Source organism: Pleurodeles waltl, chromosome 6, assembly GCF_031143425.1.
Source record: "Pleurodeles waltl isolate 20211129_DDA chromosome 6, aPleWal1.hap1.20221129, whole genome shotgun sequence".
NCBI lineage: Eukaryota > Metazoa > Chordata > Amphibia > Caudata > Salamandridae > Pleurodeles > Pleurodeles waltl.
The window spans coordinates 341859911-341877641 of NC_090445.1; the positions used below are offsets into that span (position 1 = coordinate 341859911).

The 17731-nt window shown below is 44.7% G+C and overlaps 1 protein-coding gene across 2 annotated transcripts in view; it reads left to right on the forward strand.

Moving 5' to 3' along the window:
• The window catches only part of C6H14orf93 (chromosome 6 C14orf93 homolog), a 195318-nt gene that overhangs the window by 155205 nt on the left and 22382 nt on the right, over positions 1 to 17731 (forward strand). For both annotated transcript variants that reach the window (XM_069238229.1, XM_069238230.1), the window contains exon 5: positions 811 to 914. In XM_069238229.1, the coding sequence (XP_069094330.1) occupies positions 811 to 914 (104 nt within the window). The remainder of the gene's footprint in view (positions 1 to 810; positions 915 to 17731) is intronic.

Consider the following 17731-nt stretch of genomic DNA (forward strand, 5'->3'; position numbering starts at 1 on the left):
TCAGGCTTTCTTTTCAGCAAACCACTGTCAAGGTGTCTTGCAATCCACATGTTGTCTTGTTCTCTTGCTTTACTCTCTGGTATAAATGTTTTACCTTACCTGCATTGCATACCATTTGTAATTGAAGCAATCTGTGTCTGAATAAACTTGTGCATCAGAACTGTGAAGTGTGACATGCTGTCAGATATTGGACTATTGGTGAGATGGGGCTCAGGTTTTCCACAAAATAATTCTCAGTTGAAGTGTTCTTATTGGCTGAAATGCGCCTCACCTCTGCTCATTCCTCTGCATCTCACAGCCCCCAATACCTCCTCACCAAATATCATCCCCTTCCTACTCTCGTCCCTCATGTATCTTTCTTCTATGTGCTTAACTGATCTCAATTCCACACACGGGTACCCCTCTTTCACCTGCACATGTGGTCATCTTTCCATTGCAGCCCACGCTTCTTCCTGTCCCCTAGGTTCATGTCTCCTACTTTCCTTCACATCTTATGTGCCTACTTTCCTCGGCACCTCTTATCTTTGTTTACTCTGCACTGCATACATAGGCATTCGCTCAGCATCTCGAGGTGACCTCCTTTGTTTCTAACTTCAAATCTTATCTGCTTTTCTCCTTTGTACCTTGCATTACTTCTTCAACTGTGCTTCTCAAACCTCTTCAACTGTGCTCCTCAAGTCTTCCATAACCTTGTAATTAACACTCTTTCCCTTGCACCTCACATATCCTAGTAATCACACCCATTGCTGCTCCACCTGTTCTTACCTTCTCTCCTTCAGTTCTTACCTTCTCCCCTCTGTTTCCACTCAGCATCAAATCTTCCTGGAACATGTCTGTGGTGAAATTCCTGGTGGAGAAGCTGAGGCAAGAATTAGTATCCAGTGGGCATCACTACACTGACCGGGAACTGAAAGGTATGGAAGCCAAGTAGAAGGAGGCACTAAAAAATGGAGATGTATGTCATTACAAATGTGCATTGAAGGCACTAAACTGTTCCAGAACTAGGATCCACACACAGTTTTCCTGATGCACCTCAACATTACACTGCACCCCCATCTACTCTAGTACGATGCACCCCTAGCAACTCTGACAATGTTTGTGAGAAATGTCTACTTTTTCATCAATGAGACTTGCACATAGTTCAGTTGGAAAACCCCAGTCATAAACCGTAGCATTTCCTGCAGGTTCATTAGTGTGCTACAGTCAGCTCTGCATATGCACCTAAGTGCTGCCCCACAGCACCCAAACGCCCTTGTGTTCAATTTCTAGTACTCACACATAGCTCTGACAATGCACCAGTCCTACCCTGTATCTTCCCTGATATTCTATATTTCAGCACTGCATCTCCCTCATAGCTCCACCATTGCACTTCGGTCTTACCCTGTCCTACAACTGGTTCTTCTAGCACTAGGAGCCATAAACTACTCAGCTGGTGCACTACATTCCTGACATGCAGCACCCCCACCCATCTAATACTGAACCCCACACACTGCTGTGCCAAAGATCCCCGATTTTGCCCCGCAGCACCAAGCCCTTTCTTGCAGCTAGCAACGTATCATACTTTCTCCAGCAAGCAATAGACATGCTGTAGTGACTGGCTCGCATAAATTCAATACCTTCCTTCTAAAAGTCATGCGCCATGCTGGAACTAGCCTGGTGCTCTGATGATCACATCCCTGACTGACTGCCTCTTCATAGTCAGCTTCAAATCAAGTGGGTCTTGCTTGCCTTACGTTTAACATTGTCCCCTCGTCTGTCTCATCTATTTGGTTGCAAAACAGACGTCTGCAGGAGGGTCAGGAGCCTTAAGAGCTGATGCAGGCCCCTCACACATCACAGGGGATTGATTCCAGCTTTTTCAGACAGTGTGTTCACTTTGGAACTGTCTTCTGTGAAAGCCATATTTAACACAAGCTACTTGCCGCTTTCTAAGCTTTGTTACTGCTCGGACCATTCTTCCCCCTTCCAGATTCATAGGATTTACCAGCAGCTGGCTAAAGACTGGGACATTTGTTCCTCAGCATGGAAATAGTTTAACGAGGGAAACAATGCACACACAGCCACAAAGCCCAGGCTACAGCTTCCAGGCTCGGCACTGAGTAATTTATAGTTGATAATATCCATGCTTTCACATCTGTTGCCTTTTGCACTCAGTCAGCACTCAGCATTGGCTTTTATGACCTTATTCAAGGAATGTTGCTCATCTCAGTTTACGGTTTCGAAAGATGAATTGCATTGTTTGTGCCTGAGGCTGCGTTGTTTCTGATCAAGCTACACCTGCAATTTCGCATTGGTGCCCCTCCATTACCCCATGCCTGATCTTCTTGAATTTGTCATGTGGAAGCAGAAGTGACAACACCTTTGGTTAGTTCACCTTGGTTGACACAGGCTCAATGACCAGTGGTTCTTCCTGAGCATTTTGTCCTGTGGAGCTCTTCAAGATACAATCTTATCACAGTCCACACCATAGTCCGCATCGGGTTGTGCTCACAAAGTGAAAGAATAGCACAACAGTTTCAGATGTGTCTAAAGGTTCAACACTGCAGTGTGTTCCAAGGTGTGGGAGAAGCCTAATTCTGTTGTTTGTCATGATATGGTTATCATTTCCATTAATGGAGTAACTGCTGAGGTGCTGTTAAAGAATGAAAAAACTAGCTACAATTCCGTAGAGTCTAAACCTTGCCGCCAGTGGCAAATCTTTGGATAGTGTAATGCAGCAGTCTGCATTGTTATCCCCACCAGTTCTGTGCCATCCAGTAATCTCCTGTGCTTGCAGAGGATGCACGGCTTTGGGTATTGTTAATATCCATGACCACTGCCGCACAAAGAAGCCTTAGAGAAGGATCCGAGTCTGCTAACCTGGTGATCTCTGCCAGTCCTACGTTTGAGATCCTATCTGATAGAACCTCAAGGTGCTTCACCCACCATTGTGTAGAGGACACTGAACACCTCAGATATCTAATCTTGAAGCCTGTGTTCTGAGCCACAGCTATTTCTGGGCACAAGCAGAATCTCATGTGGACCGCTCATCCAGACCTTCCTACAGTACCCTCCTTACCTCACCTTTGCGTACAAAACACAGATTCTTAAAGGCACACATTTCATTTGCCGGTACTGATTACATCATAGACCTAAAGAGTATCTATTTGAACTTCAGTTGCTGGGCAACATTACTACATTTATGAGATGTCATGTCACCCTATGTTCAGTTACACCGATTGTTGAATCATGCCCACATCTGACACAAGTTTTTTGGTGTGGACAGCGACACAGACAGCAGTTAATTTCAAACATTAGATATTTTTATTGTACTTGCTGGACCTTTTGGTCTGTTTAGGTTTAAAGAAGGTCACCTCTGCCCTAGAGACATGCTGCTTGTGCTTTCCCCAAGAACCTAGAAATCCAGTGTCCTCTGCATTTCAGCTACGTTAGTATTATATAAATACCACATGCATACATCTGATATGCTGAAGTTGTTACCAAAATTTGGCTGAAACCCCGTGCCTAGTTGAACGGTATTTGGGATGTGTTCATTATTTGCACACAAGTGTACATGAGGTCAAACCTAGCAATAATTGTGTTAAAAATAATGCAGAGCTGTAATTTGCACATGCTGAAACGCGTTTCAATGTATGAAATCCCGGATTTGCACACTGAACACCTCCACTGCACAAATTGCACTATTTGCTAACAGGACGCTCACCGACTGTTTGCCAGCTGTTAACTTGTAAGCAGATAGTGCGGCTTTGCAGTTTGCGCATGAACAAATAGCACGTGTTCAGTAGCACATGAGCAACTGCTCCCTCACTTGGAATTCCATTTCGGGTGCAAACTTCAGATTTAGCTCCATAGTTGTAATCAGGACTATAGTTATGTGATAAATATTAGGAAGTGCGTTCCAGAAATGAAAGAAAGCCGCCTGCTCAACATCATGTCTGCAACACAGAGACAGGTCTAAAAAATTATATGTTGAATCTGAATCTTTTGCTATAGCAATCAGGTCAGTCTTAGCACACATCCTGGAGGTTAGCTATGTAATCCAGTAGCATACCCTCCAAGGGAATAACTTGACTTAGCGGCTTGTAGGACTTTGGTGTTTGGATGCTATAGAAATGCCTTTAGATAGTCTGAGGGAGAAAGTACATTTCCGAAGCACTGAAATGTAGGTATCAAAAATACGCTAGATGGATGTTTTCTGCTGATTTTCTTTTGTAATCACCTTCTAGCCGAACAAGAATGACCAAGTGGCTGCATTATCATATCAAGGGGCCTGGTTTACAGTTTGAAGATGGGGCAACAGAGTTAACCACTCCGTCGCCTTTACGGACATCCTGTCCCCTAAATTTAGATATGTCTACCAGCCACGCAGATATCTCTTAACATGGCCAAGGACTGCCATCACAGCAGATCCTGTTTGTGTAAAAATTGGCGACCGGACCCTCGAACATGACAGCTGGCCATCAAACTTTTGTAAAGTTTATTTTTTGAAAAACAAACTCCCAAAGCAGGAGTTGTGTTTGAAAAAAAGTAATACTAATGACCCCCCAAACCATGCAGGTTTTCTTCCTGGCAGTGGCATTTGGAAAAAAAAGCCATCTGACTGCCCACTCTAAATTGGACGGGCAGTTGAATGGCTTAGCTGCAACAGCCCCTACTGCGCCAGGTCGTCGCAGGTGTTAATCTACCCCTGAGGCCCACAGCCCTGAAGCGCCTGCATCATCTCTAGCCACTTCTAGATGTGCTCCTTTACCTTTTCACCCTGTCAAGTATTCTTTATGTGTAACTCTTATGCCAGTGCCAGTCCAACATCTCCCTCACCCATGTGTCACGATTGGAAAGTATGGTGCCCATCCAGTCACCCGTAATTTTGCTAGCAGTAATGCCAGCTGCAGAAATCTGTACTTCATTTCTTTCTTTTTGGGTTTGCTAGTCACTTCGAAGTGACACTGCAAAGGGGAGAATTCCAGCTGAATCTCTGAATACTCCCACCCAGAGGTCGTAGACCCCTTGACATGTCCAAGCCAGATGCAGGAAGGTCACCCCATTGATTCCACACCTAGGTCACTGAGCTATCCTACCCAGGAATATCTTGGTTAAAATAAGAATAATCGTGGATGTGTGGTGTAAGTTTTTGAAGTGTATTAATTTGAACCTGGTGTTCACTAAACCTTTTCTACCCTACCGTGTGGCAGCTATCCAGTGCCTCTTTGTGAGTTTCGTATAAATATGAGTCTTCCAGGCAGGCCTGGCCTTCAGTGCGCGCTTGGGTCTGTCCATATTTAGCGCCCTATCCCTGTGAGTCACTAGGTGCCTGCCAGAGCCTAACTGCACAACAGTCTCGAGAGTTTCTGTTGGGAACACTAGAAACGTCCGTCCAGGGCTGCCTACCAGTTTGGCGTATTGTAAGAACTGGCCTAGAGCCACCCCAGATGTTTGCCTGAGCTTCTGTAATGTGTTAATCGCCTTTCCAGGGTACAGGTCCCTTAACAAAGACAACCATCCTCTCTTCAGTGCAACACTGACATATCATTGCTGATATGACAGAAAAACTGAAGGTCCCTTATCTGGAGTTGTCTTGCAAATGACCATTGAAGCTATTGTAGCCAGTACTTGTTTGTCCGATTATGTAGGAATATATATCCTCCTCCCGGCTGCCCTGCATTAGCATCCCCATCAGCAAGCCGGTACCTTAAGCGCCCTTCAAGCATCTTCTCTCCCAGTTGTTGTCCTCCCACGCCCACTTGGCAGCATGCTGAATGTGTTTTGTATAATATTAAATCGGGTCACTGAGACCAAGTCCAAACTCCTCCTGATCGAGTTTCAACGTGTCCACTGTCACTCTGAGTCTTTTGCCTCACATACCAGTGACATCAGCTTGGTATTCGGTTTCTTAAACACATCCAGACTGAAAGTATACAAACCATTTTGCAAATTATAGACATCTGGGAGCAGGACTATCTTTAGGGACTGCCGCTCTCCCATTACTGATAAAGGCAGTGAATTCCAGAATCAAATAGATGTGTTCAGTCCATCCAGCACCTGCCCTATTGTATATGTACATTGTTGGGCATGGGTCGATGCGACCATGATACTGAGGTTTCCCAGTTCCCATCTCAAGCCTGTCTGGCAGATGTATCTCTCGACATTTTACGAATAGACCTAGTGGAAAAAGATGGTTTTACATCTGTAATTATTAAGGCCTGTCACCTCCCCAGAGGTCGTATTGTGAGACAAAACAATCAGTACTGAGTCCCTAGGAGACATTAAATAGAACAACGCAATATCTGCATAAAGAGAAATAATTAAATGAGCGGTATCCCCCCCCCCCCCCCCAATTATACCCCAGTCTCTCAGTTTACTTTAAAGAATAATTACTCAGGGCTGCGAAACCAATCCAAACTGCAAAGATGAGAGGGGGGCACCGCTAGGGAGTGCCAAGATTAAAATTCCATCGATCAGAGGCTGACTTCCCAACCCAAACCTGAGTTAGGGGTTCCATATATAGGAGTTGCACCCAGCCTCTGAACACCAGGCCAAAGCCCATTGCTCGTAAGACCTCCTACAACTAAGCCGAAATAAGTGTATCAAATCTTATTCGATATCAACTGGGACCAATCACAATTCTTCATTCTGCTCTTCTACTGAGTGCAGAACTTGTGTAAGTCTGCGGATATTCATGACTGTGCTACGACCTGGGATGTGGGTACCTCATGTACCAATGTCCTCACTACTTGGACCATCATATTGGGAAAGATTGTACACAAGGCCTTTCTTTCGGATTTAATCATTGTAAGTGGCCTATAGCATGAAGGATCAGCGGAATCCCCTCCCAGTTTCTGCACCGTGCATTTGACCTCCTCACACATGGTGGGTGGTAGAATACCTGCTTGCTTATCCTCCCAGAAGGTATCCAATACGTTCTCCAAGAGGTGTGGCTTGTATATTTGGTAATACTCTGCTGCAAACCCATCAGTTCCAGGTGTCTTACCCTTGGGCAGTGAACTAAACATATCTCTTAATTCTTCTGGAGTTGTGTCGGTCTCAAGCATCTTCCATTCACTCTCCGTCACTCTGTGCAAGCCCATCCCTTCCAAGTGTGCCTCTGTAGATTCATGCAAGACTGGCTCTGATGATCTATAGATATGTTGCATGTGTTCCTGAATTGTAGAGGTGATTGACCCCTGCGTAGTGGCCACTGTACCATTCAGACATTTTAAACGTCATATCACCACTAATCAGGCTGATAGTTTTGTTCTCCTCCCTATGCAGCCTCTGATGGTACTTCCTCAAGCTATATTTGTCAAGGCGATGCCAGGTGGTGTCTATGGCTTTTTAATCCTATACCCATTCTTGTTGCTTTTCAAGGAATGTGGCTCCCGTACATTAACCAACTTGCTTTCTTGCAACTCTTGATCCCTCCGCAACTGCCTCAGTACACCATATATTCTGCTTATATATTCACCTCTCATCACTCCTTTCATCCCTTCCCATGCATTGGCCCTAATAGAGGGTACAACCCCAGTTCTCATCTGAATACAGAGCAAGAGCTGTGCTAAATGCCTCCAAGCATTTTGGATCCAAAAGGGCCTCCAGGGCCATCGTCTAACAGTATTCCGAACCACTCCCGATCCAGATTCACAGTGTGTTTATAACAGGGAATGGCCTGTCATGAAATGACCTAAATAGTTGGCGTCAGTTTCCTGGGATGCAATCATTCCTGCTACCAACAGTGAGTCTAGTCTACTGTATGTCTTATGTGTGAGAGTGACAGGAGTATACCTTGGCATGTAGGTCTAAGGTCCTCCACGCATCCATACATCCTGAGGTATTCATCCCCTTCGACAGAGAGCTATCAAACCCGGCTTTGTGGATTATTTCAGAGGGAACTGATCCTTTTCTACATCCAATATAGAATGGAAGTCTTCCATCCATAAGTTCAAGACAGCCATATGATCCGTCATTAAATCCTGTACCTTAAAAAATACAAATCATCATCAACATGCGGTGTAAATGTGTTGATAATACACAGTGTCCTCCTATCCATAAGTGTAATAAGTAGCTAAATACAGTTAACATCTCCATTTCTTTTTTACTTTGTCCTCTTCCTCATCAGTGAGATGAGTCTCCTACATACAAACAGGCTGCATTCACCTTGTTACGTCTATGAAGGGACAGGACTCTGTGGCGTTTGGTGAACACGTTAAGACCACAAACGTTACTTGTGTTAATAGTATCCTTTATGGAAGGTTTTGTACATGTCCAAGCAGGATCCCTCAGCCAGAAGAATCAATCATCTTGTGTGAGGGGCAATAATGCAATCAAACCTTGGCTCATAGTGTATGGCCTCATTTCTTATAATCTAAACCCCCTACCATAACCTCTCATCAAGAGTAAACACCATGTAACAACCATGTAACAGCCTAATAACATGTCTGCCTATCTTAACTATTTGATTCTTGCATACGAGACACTGCCCCAAATTCCAGAGGAAAACATGAAAAATTATCTGTTCCCCCGTCAATACTTACTAGATGAATTCTATTGTATGTCAGTTATGAGACCTCAATTACCCTCCCAGCCTATCTGTCCATTAAGGACCCAGGGGCCTTAGGAAGGGCCTCATCCCATCAGCCTTATGCAAGTACCTGCTCATCTTCCCCCCCTTGAAAACATTCAACATATTTGGCCACAAATTATCCCCAATTTCACTCAACTTCGGCTCTTACAGAGCACTTTTCCACAGCCTTCACAAAGGATATTGTACACACAGCAACACTGTTCTTACGAGCAATAACTAATATATTATACCCCCTTCATTAGTTCTGTGACCCAAACTCCCTTGCATTGGTTCCTAGGTGATTTTAAAGTTACCTTAGAGTGTCTTGACGCTAGTTCTGCTATGCCTTTGACCGAGACCATACTACATGTCAAATAGCCGAGTTTTCAAGGCTTTCCAGAAGGCTAGAAGATTCAACATATCTTTAATCTCAAGAGGCAGCTTCCACCGCAGGAGGCTTTGTTGACTCTGGGGATAAAAATGCTTTTTGACCTTGCTGACCATAGTGTCCTAGTTGGATGTACCATTTAAAACTGCTCTTCAAAAAGGCAGGGGCTAGACCATGCACTGCTTTTTTAAGTGACACAAGCGTTATTCTCTGCTTTATAGGGAGCCAGTGCAGTTTCCTTAAAGCTCTAGAGGCTGACTGGTAATCAAGGATCTTCAGAAGTAGACATGCCACTGCATTCCACACTGGTTGCAGTCCATTCATTAGCTGTTGCATGTTAAACTAATAACTGTTGCAGTAGTTTAATTTAGCAAGAACTAGAGATGTAATCACCAGCTTCTGAAGTTCAGAAGAAATGTAGGGGAAGATTTTAATAGTTTTTAAGACATAGAAAACAGAGGAGATAACTGAGTTGACCTGTTGAGAATATAACACTTTGGGGGTCATTCATGCGGGAGCACCGCCAACAGGCTGGCGGTGCTCCTCAGGACATTCTGACCGCGGCGGTTCAGCCGCGGTCAGAACAGGAAAACCGGTGGTCTCCCGCCGGTTTTCCGCTGTCCTGCAGAATCCAGCTGCGCCGCCATGGGGATTCTGACACCCCATACCGCCATCCTGTTCCTGGCGGGTCACCTGCCAGGAACAGGATGGCGGTATGGGGTGTTGTGGGGCCCCTGGGGGCCCCTGCAGTGCCCATGCCCGGCAGGAACAGGATGGCGGTATGGGGTGTTGTGGGGCCCCTGGGGGCCCCTGCAGTGCCCATGCCAATGGCATGGGCACTGCAGGGGCCCCCGTAAGAGGGCCCCACTTTGTATTTCAGTGTCTGCTTTGCAGACACTGAAATACGCGACGGGTGCCACTGCACCCGTCGCACATACCCACTCCGCCGGCTCCATTCGGAGCCGGCTTCCTCGTGGGGAGGGGTTTCCTGCTGGGCTGGCGGGCGGCCTTCTGGAGGTCGCCCGCCAGCCCAGCGGGAAAGCCAGAATGGCCTCCGCGGTCGTCCAGGCGGGCGGCTCCAGCCGCCCGCGGGGGTCAGAATGACCCCCTTTATCTTCTAATATAACCCCCAGATTCCTCTCTTTCCTGACTGAGGGTGGAAGTGTGCCTAACTCTTGTTGCCTCCAAGAAGGGGACCAGAAAGAGGTTTGGGTACCAACTAACAATACCTTGGCTTTCCCCAAGTTCAATTTCAGGCAGTTGCTGTTCATCCAAGTGCTGACCACTAACATAAATTCATGGAATCTAAGTCCTGTATTGACATCATTATTGGCAAGGGAGATGACAATTTGAGTGTCGTCTGCATAGGATGTAAGAGAGAAGCCGAAGGATCATAGCAGGTCAGCCAAGGGAGTGTCATAAACATTCAACAGGGTGGGACTCTGTGAAGATCCTTGCGGGACCCCAAACAGGAATGAGAAAGAGTAGGACACAAAATCACCCAAGGCCACAGATTGTTCCAGGCCATGGAGGAAGGACCTTAGAAGATCCAGGGCAGTCCTTCTAATTCCTAACTGGGAAAGGCGGTCCAACAACAACTTATGATTGACAATATCAAAAGCTGCTGATAAGTCAAGTGGAATTAGTGCGGTTGTCCCTTCTTGGTCCAGTAATAGTCTTATTTCCTCCGTAGCCTTAATGAGTGCTGTCTCTAAATCCAAACTGTGTAGGATCAAGCAAGAGAGTTGCTATCTATGTGTTCAATTAACTGTTTATTTATTAACTTTTCCACAATTTTAGTGGGCATAGGTAGTCTTGATAAAGTCCGATAGTTATTGGGGTCGAAGGCATTGAGGGTAGGTTTTTTTTATTAGGGGCAGCAGCAATGCACATTTCCATTGTGAAGGAAAATGGACCTCTTTGAACTTGCGATAAAAGATTTCAGTTAATCTGGCCGCAGCTGAGTCTGGAGCTAGGTTGACCACCCTAGGAGGGCAAGGTTCATAGGGTGATCCAAATTTTGGTGGATTTAATTAGACCTAGTACCTCCTGTATTGAAGGAGGTGAGAATTCCACTAGGGAGTCCCAACTCACCTGGTTAGAGGTGGCCGACTCTTCACTGCCTGGAGGAGGAGTAATAGATGGAAAATCTATTATAGACTTCTTCCACCTTATTGTGAAAGAAATCTGCTGGAGTACTGCAGAAGTCTTGGGTCTTGCCAGCCAGCTTGTCAGTGGGTGGTGCTGACAAATTAACTACTGTCTTAAATAATTCCTTTGTGGAGTTTTTTAGGATTCAATGTTATGGGTAAAGAAGAAGGATTTTGCTTTAACGATCATAGATTTGTAATCTGCCAAAAGCTTCTTACATTTTGTTTTTTTCTAGGTCATTATAATCTTTCCTGCCTCCTACAAGACTGTTTAAGTTTTCTGAGGTCATCCGAAAACCAGGGCTGAAGGTTTGTCTCTCTGTGATCTGGCTGGCTTCACAGGCACCAGAATATTAACCACCCCAGTTAGCTAATTGAAATAGTTTAGAGTGTTATTTTTAATACCATCAGAGCAAATTGGGGGGATTTTTCAAGGGATAGTTTAAAGTCCTCTGGTTGAATTTTATGCCATGGCCAAGTGAGCAAGGAAGACTTAGAACCTTTAATCGTTTGGCAAAATTGTTGATAAGTAATGTCAAATAAAATAGCCTTATGGTCAGACCAAGCTAACGACAAAACATCTGAGTTAGTTAGAGAGTCATTATTTGTAAAGATCCCATCTAGAGTATGCCCAGCTAGATCAGTGGTCTCTGTTACTCTCTGTAGGAGTCCATGGTCAACAATAGTTTGAATGAGAGCTATAGTGTCACTATCTGTTTGTGCCTCAAGGTGGAAGTTGAAATCCTCCAGTACTGTAGAGTTATTTACAAGAATGTTTGCTTCCAAGAGACTACTGATGTTCTGAGCAAAAACCGATCTTGGTCCATGGGAGCGATAAAGTATTAGTCCTTTAAAGGACTGTTTAATTTCTAGCTCAAACAAACTCCAAGGCTTCACATATTGTTGTTTACACTGTCTCAAAAGTGGCTTGAAAGTAGTCCTTGTAAATAACAGCCAGACCACCACCACGTTTTTCATGTCTATTTAATTTGTTAATCGTATACCCATCGGGAATGGCATTAACCAGGTAAGGGCCTGATGTAGGGTAAGCCCATGTTTCTGTTATGAACACTAGAGCTGGTTTGTACGTTTCTACAAACAAAGCAAACTACAAAGTTTAACAAGTGACCTGGCATTGACTAGAGCGCAGAGAATACTGTTTGAGTTTACTATGGGTTGAGACAATTCTCCCTGTATAGTTCTAGATGTGTCACCAAGGATCTGAGGTGGATGCCTGCCAAAACCCTAATGGTGGCTCTTTTCCTTACGATGTCTGCACCACTCGGCCTTCTACAAACCCAAACCCTCCAGCTCTGGTGCAACATTCAATACCATCCACCGGCCCAAGCCTCATCATCACTATTGACATCAACAATGCTGGATATGGATCCGATAGCTTTAATGGATTCAGAAGTTCAAACCGACTCCCTGGACCATGACAGTATGCCCATTTCAACCCATCATTATGATGACTACGATTGTGAATATGGAGATGATTTTTATTAAGAAGAGAATATATTTGAAGATTTTCAAGATGCCAGTGTCTGGATCACCTCACCAGAGATTGGCTACTGAAGACTCTGCCTCCTTCATCAATGACGAGGAGGGCGGAAGAAGCCCATTACCTTAGTCTCCTTATGCAGGAACTTTAAGCAAATGTCCTAACTGAGGTTCTCAATCCAAGTCAGACCGGCCAAGAAACTTTAGTACCTTTTAACGAGGCCTTCAATGACATACTGATGGGCACCTATGCAAAGCCACGATCTTGCCCTCCAGTAATTAGGCTGGTTGCGAAACTGCATAGGCCTGCCCCTACAGACCCCGACTTTCTGCTCCAGCACCTCTCTCTGGAAACTTTGGTGGAACTGGCATCCTCAAGCCACCTGAACCTAATTTATTCTCTTCCACTGTACAGGACAGAGAATCTAAATGAATGGAACATTCACAAAAGGAGTGTTCTCCAGTATTAGTGTCACCTTAAGATCTGTCAACACCTCGGGCAAAGACTCACAAATGTTGTGTGACAGAGTTGCCAATATCTTGCTGATGTACCAGAAGAGATTAGATCAATGGTCATGACATGGCAAAATGCACAATCCGCTCAGGTCTGGACACACTTTTTGGAACGAAGGTTTACTTGGCCTAGAAAAATATAAAGAGAATATAGCTCAACCGGTTCAGCAGTTATCCCAACTGCCCTCTCAAGGCTTAGGTAGGGGATATCAGCAGAAGCAGGACCAATACCTACCTCTGGAGCATCAGGCCCTCCTGGCCCTTTTTGGAATAGAGGCCAGAGAGTAGGCTGACAATGTCCAGGCCCCCAGGCTCAACGTATTACCCAAACTCCGATCTCTGCCCGCGCTAAGCGGTGAAACTGCTCTGATTTATCCTGAGCAGCACACGATCACCCAGTGGGAAGTCGAGTCACTTTTCACTGCGAGATGGAGGAGCACCAGGTCAGACTAATGGTTGCTACAGATTGTGGCACATGGTTATTCCCCACCTTTTCTGTCATACTCCCAGGACATGCCACCCACACTGCAACACCTCCTAGATGACCACTGGTTTATACTCCATGAGAACTTCAGGTTCTCTTGCCAACGGGAGCAATAGAGAGGGTGTCACATCAGAGATGATACTGGTTGTTAGTCCCATTATTTCCTGGTGCCGAAGAAGGTCAGAGGCCTTTGCCCCATCCTAGATCTTTGTCATCTGAACTTCCTCCTCCGGAACATCAAGTTCTGGATTCTCACCCTGGCCCAAATTCTGTCTGTCCTGGAACCAGGAGATTGGATGGCAGCATTGGACTTAGGACCTGTATTTTCACTTCCCCGTCCTGCAGTCCGACAGATGTTACTTGCGGTTTCAGGTGAGTCAAGAGCATTTTCATTTCTCCATGCTTCCCTTTGGCCACTGGTGTTCACAATGGTAATCGTGGTGGTTGCAACTCATCTACGAAGGTTGAGAATATCAGTCTTTCCATACCTCAGCGACTGGCTACTGAAGGCAAACTTACCTCACACAGTCATAAACCACCTCCAGACGATGGCCATATTGTTGACATTGTTGGGATTATCAACATGACAACGTCACACCTGATTTCTGCATAGTGATACCCTTTCATGTGAGCCATCCTTGACACAGTGCTTTTCTGAGCCATACCTCAATGAGTCCATGACATTTGATCTATGATTCCAATGTTTGAGCCTCTGACCTGGGTTTCAACGAGAGCAGCTCTGAGGCTTCTGGGACACTTGTGATCCTACCTTCTGCTTGTGCACCACAACAGGTGGCAGATGTCGGCTGTGCAGTGGGATCTGAAGTATCACTGGGCTCAGCACCAAGGGGACTTGTCCTATTTCATACAGGTGTCAACCGTGACTGCCGAAGACATGAAGTGGTAGCTGCTCAACCGCAGTTCAACCAGCAGCAGACCCCTCTCCATACCCCATCCATAGCTAACATTTGTGATAGATGCATTGTTGCTGTTCAGATAAAAGTTTGAGAAAGTATTGTTGATGTTTTGTAAAATTAATGTACACCTCTCTTAAGAAATTAATTTGCTTGACGAATGGCTGACGAAGGCCTATAAGGCTAATAGACCTTTAGAGATTTCATCATCAGTAAAATTATACTGGTAAGTCTTATCCCCCTTCCTTCAAACCCATTACCTGATGTGAAGACATTGGAACATAGCTTGCAAACAGTGGTAGGACCTTGGGGGCTAAGTTGGTAGTCGCCCTCCTTAGCTGTGCCTTCCATCCACCTTGTGTCACCCTACCTGCCCCAGCTGACATGCAATGAACACTTTCTTATCAAGGGAGATCACACACAGTCTGTGGGAGTGACAGTGTATATCTAGCAGGACCTTCAACACACACAGCCCAGCACTATCAATCACACGAGTTTGCATTCAGTGCAGGGCCTTTGTGCCCATGCAGCCCAGCTCTGGACGACAGAGTGGACAGGAGGATCATGATGGCTTCGTTGTGTGGGAGGGGCCATACGAGACAGAGGTAGGTAAGTACAAAACAACATTAATGTTGGGGGGGCGAGGGGAGGTGGCCTTAGACATGCATGAACAAGTGCATTTCGTTAGGCATGCATGTCTGTGTGTGTGCCTGCTAAGCATGTGTGTGTAAAGGAGATTGCGTTTGTCCCCCTGCACCTCCAGTATTCCTGCAGTATTCCGACCCAACAGACATGACCTTAGGAAGTATAAACCATTTCTAACAGATCATCTGGATATTCGAGTAGGACAGAGGCTTTTACATGCTTTCTAACATTAGCCTGAGACAAAAATGCCCCTTTGATATATATTCCCAGTGTGCTCAAATATAGAGGACTTTGATATTATAAAACAAAAAACATAAAAAAATAAACTTAAGAGAAGCCAATTGGAGGAACACAGAGAGACACAAGACTGTGATATAGTAAGGGTTTTTTGAGGGGAGCACAAGGTTGGCCCTAGGAATCCAGGTAGCGTGAAGATTCTATAACAAGGTGTTGCATTTAGTGCGCATGTGCCATTACAAATACAAACTTGCATTTTGCCAGAGAGAGGGAGCTGGCCACCATTTGCTGGAGACTCCAGAGAGATGAGGGAAAGTTGGGGATGACATGTAAATGTGCCAGAAATATCTTCTGGGAGAATTTGAGAATTCGTCTCACCTCGTGCTGCTTGGGTTGTATTGCTCAAGCTGAGTTCCCCAGAAGAGAAGGGGAAGCAAACTTACGTTGAAGAAGTCTTGCATCGTTTCTTTCGGCCACTTCAAAGAATACATGTTTTCATTTGCTGTATAATGTGTTATACTGTCAGTTTGACCTACCTCACTGCAGTAACAGTTTTCACAGATGGGGAAATGAGACTACACTAACGTCTCAAACCCCCTGCAAAGCAACTTGGCCACGCATTGTAGAACAGGAACCTTCTAGCCGAACTGCTTCCAATCCCTAGAGCGCCTTATCACTAGTGCTCCGCAGTCCCTTCAGAAGCCATGGTGGCGCAGTACAAAGCGCACATAGATGCATGTAGCCCATTCCCGGAAAGTCCACTGCTGGTGACGAGAGGTCTGCTGTATGTTTTTAACATTCAGTTTGGAGCTAAATGTGGACCCGTTTATTTAGGCGAATGCCAGATTTTCTTTCCAGGTTATGCACTTTGCCCAATTATTAGCAAGTAAAATACCCCAGGGACTAGTTATTTACCAGAAGGGAGCACTGCCTGACCTGTCAAGTGAAGGTTGGCTGCTGAATTATGTACCTGAAGCCAGCTAAGCAACAATGCTGTGGAAGCAAGCGCGATAGAGAAACAAATTGATTTCTTTGGGACAGTATTAATAATCTGCTACTCTGAAAGTGACAGAACTTAAACAACAGTGAAGCACTAGACACCTAAGTAATAATGAAAACATGGCAATGTCAGTCTTATTTGTTAAATTGTCTCATTGAAGGTGAGATGTGATCTAGTTGCTCAGTTTCAGCCTCAAACCCCAGTTTTATTAATTGTTTGAACCAGGGCAAATTATTGTGTCCCAATACCTCAGGTTGGTTTCCATTGTGCACTGTCTAAAATATTTTTTTAGACCGATGATTCTGGTTTGGTAATTACCCATTTATCCTCTAAGTTGCTTAAATCGTCAAATGTGTTGAAGTGTTATATGATTATTTTATAAGGCAAAAGTTCCATTATTATATTTTTTGTTTTTTTTAGCAATAGGTTTAGATGTTTCAGGCACTAAACCATAAAGATTTTTCCAAGCCATACTGATTTGATAATGAATAAGATGGAAGAAGGTCTCACTATTCAACTTAAACTGCCAGTTTTTTGTTAGCTCTCTTGGAACTTGTGGTTCACACTCATCTCCTAAGGACTGCAATGAATAGGTTTCAGGAAGTGTGCGATAATTGGGCATAATTATAAATTTGCAAATCTGGCAGCAATATTTGTGGAGTATTTTTTGTATTTAATAGGTCAAGCTCATTTGTATCTACTTGTATAAGAACCGAAAATAAACATTATCATGGATTTGTACAATGTAAGGTGGACTTGTATGCATTAAGATTATTAAATTGATTGATCCCCCTTTTTAGAATGAAATGGAAAAATACATGTTTATAATGTCATGAAACAAATGTGCAGAGTGTAGTGGGCAAACACGCGGAATGGTAAAAACCCATTCACTCCATGGCAATGTTTATAAAAAGAAATGTGCTGGGACAAGTGGGAAAACCGAGGAGCGAGGAAACACATTGTGAGAAAGTAGCCTCTTTCTAGCCTTGTTACCCCCACTTTGGGCCTGTTTGTGAGTGTATGTCAGGGTGTTTTCACTGTCTCACTGGGATCCTGCTAGCCAGGGCCCAGTGCTCATAGTGAAAACCCTATGTTTTCAGTATGTTTGTTATGTGTCACTGGGACCCTGCTAGTCAGGACCCCAGTGCTCATAAGTTTGTGACCTATATGTATGTGTTCCCTGTGTGGTGCCTAACTGTCTCACTGAGGCTCTGCTAACCAGAACCTCAGTGGTTATGCTCTCTCATTTCCTTCAAATTGTCACTAACAGGCTAGTGACCAATTTTACCAATTTACATTGGCTTACTGGAACATCCTTTTAATTCCCTAGTATATGGTACTGA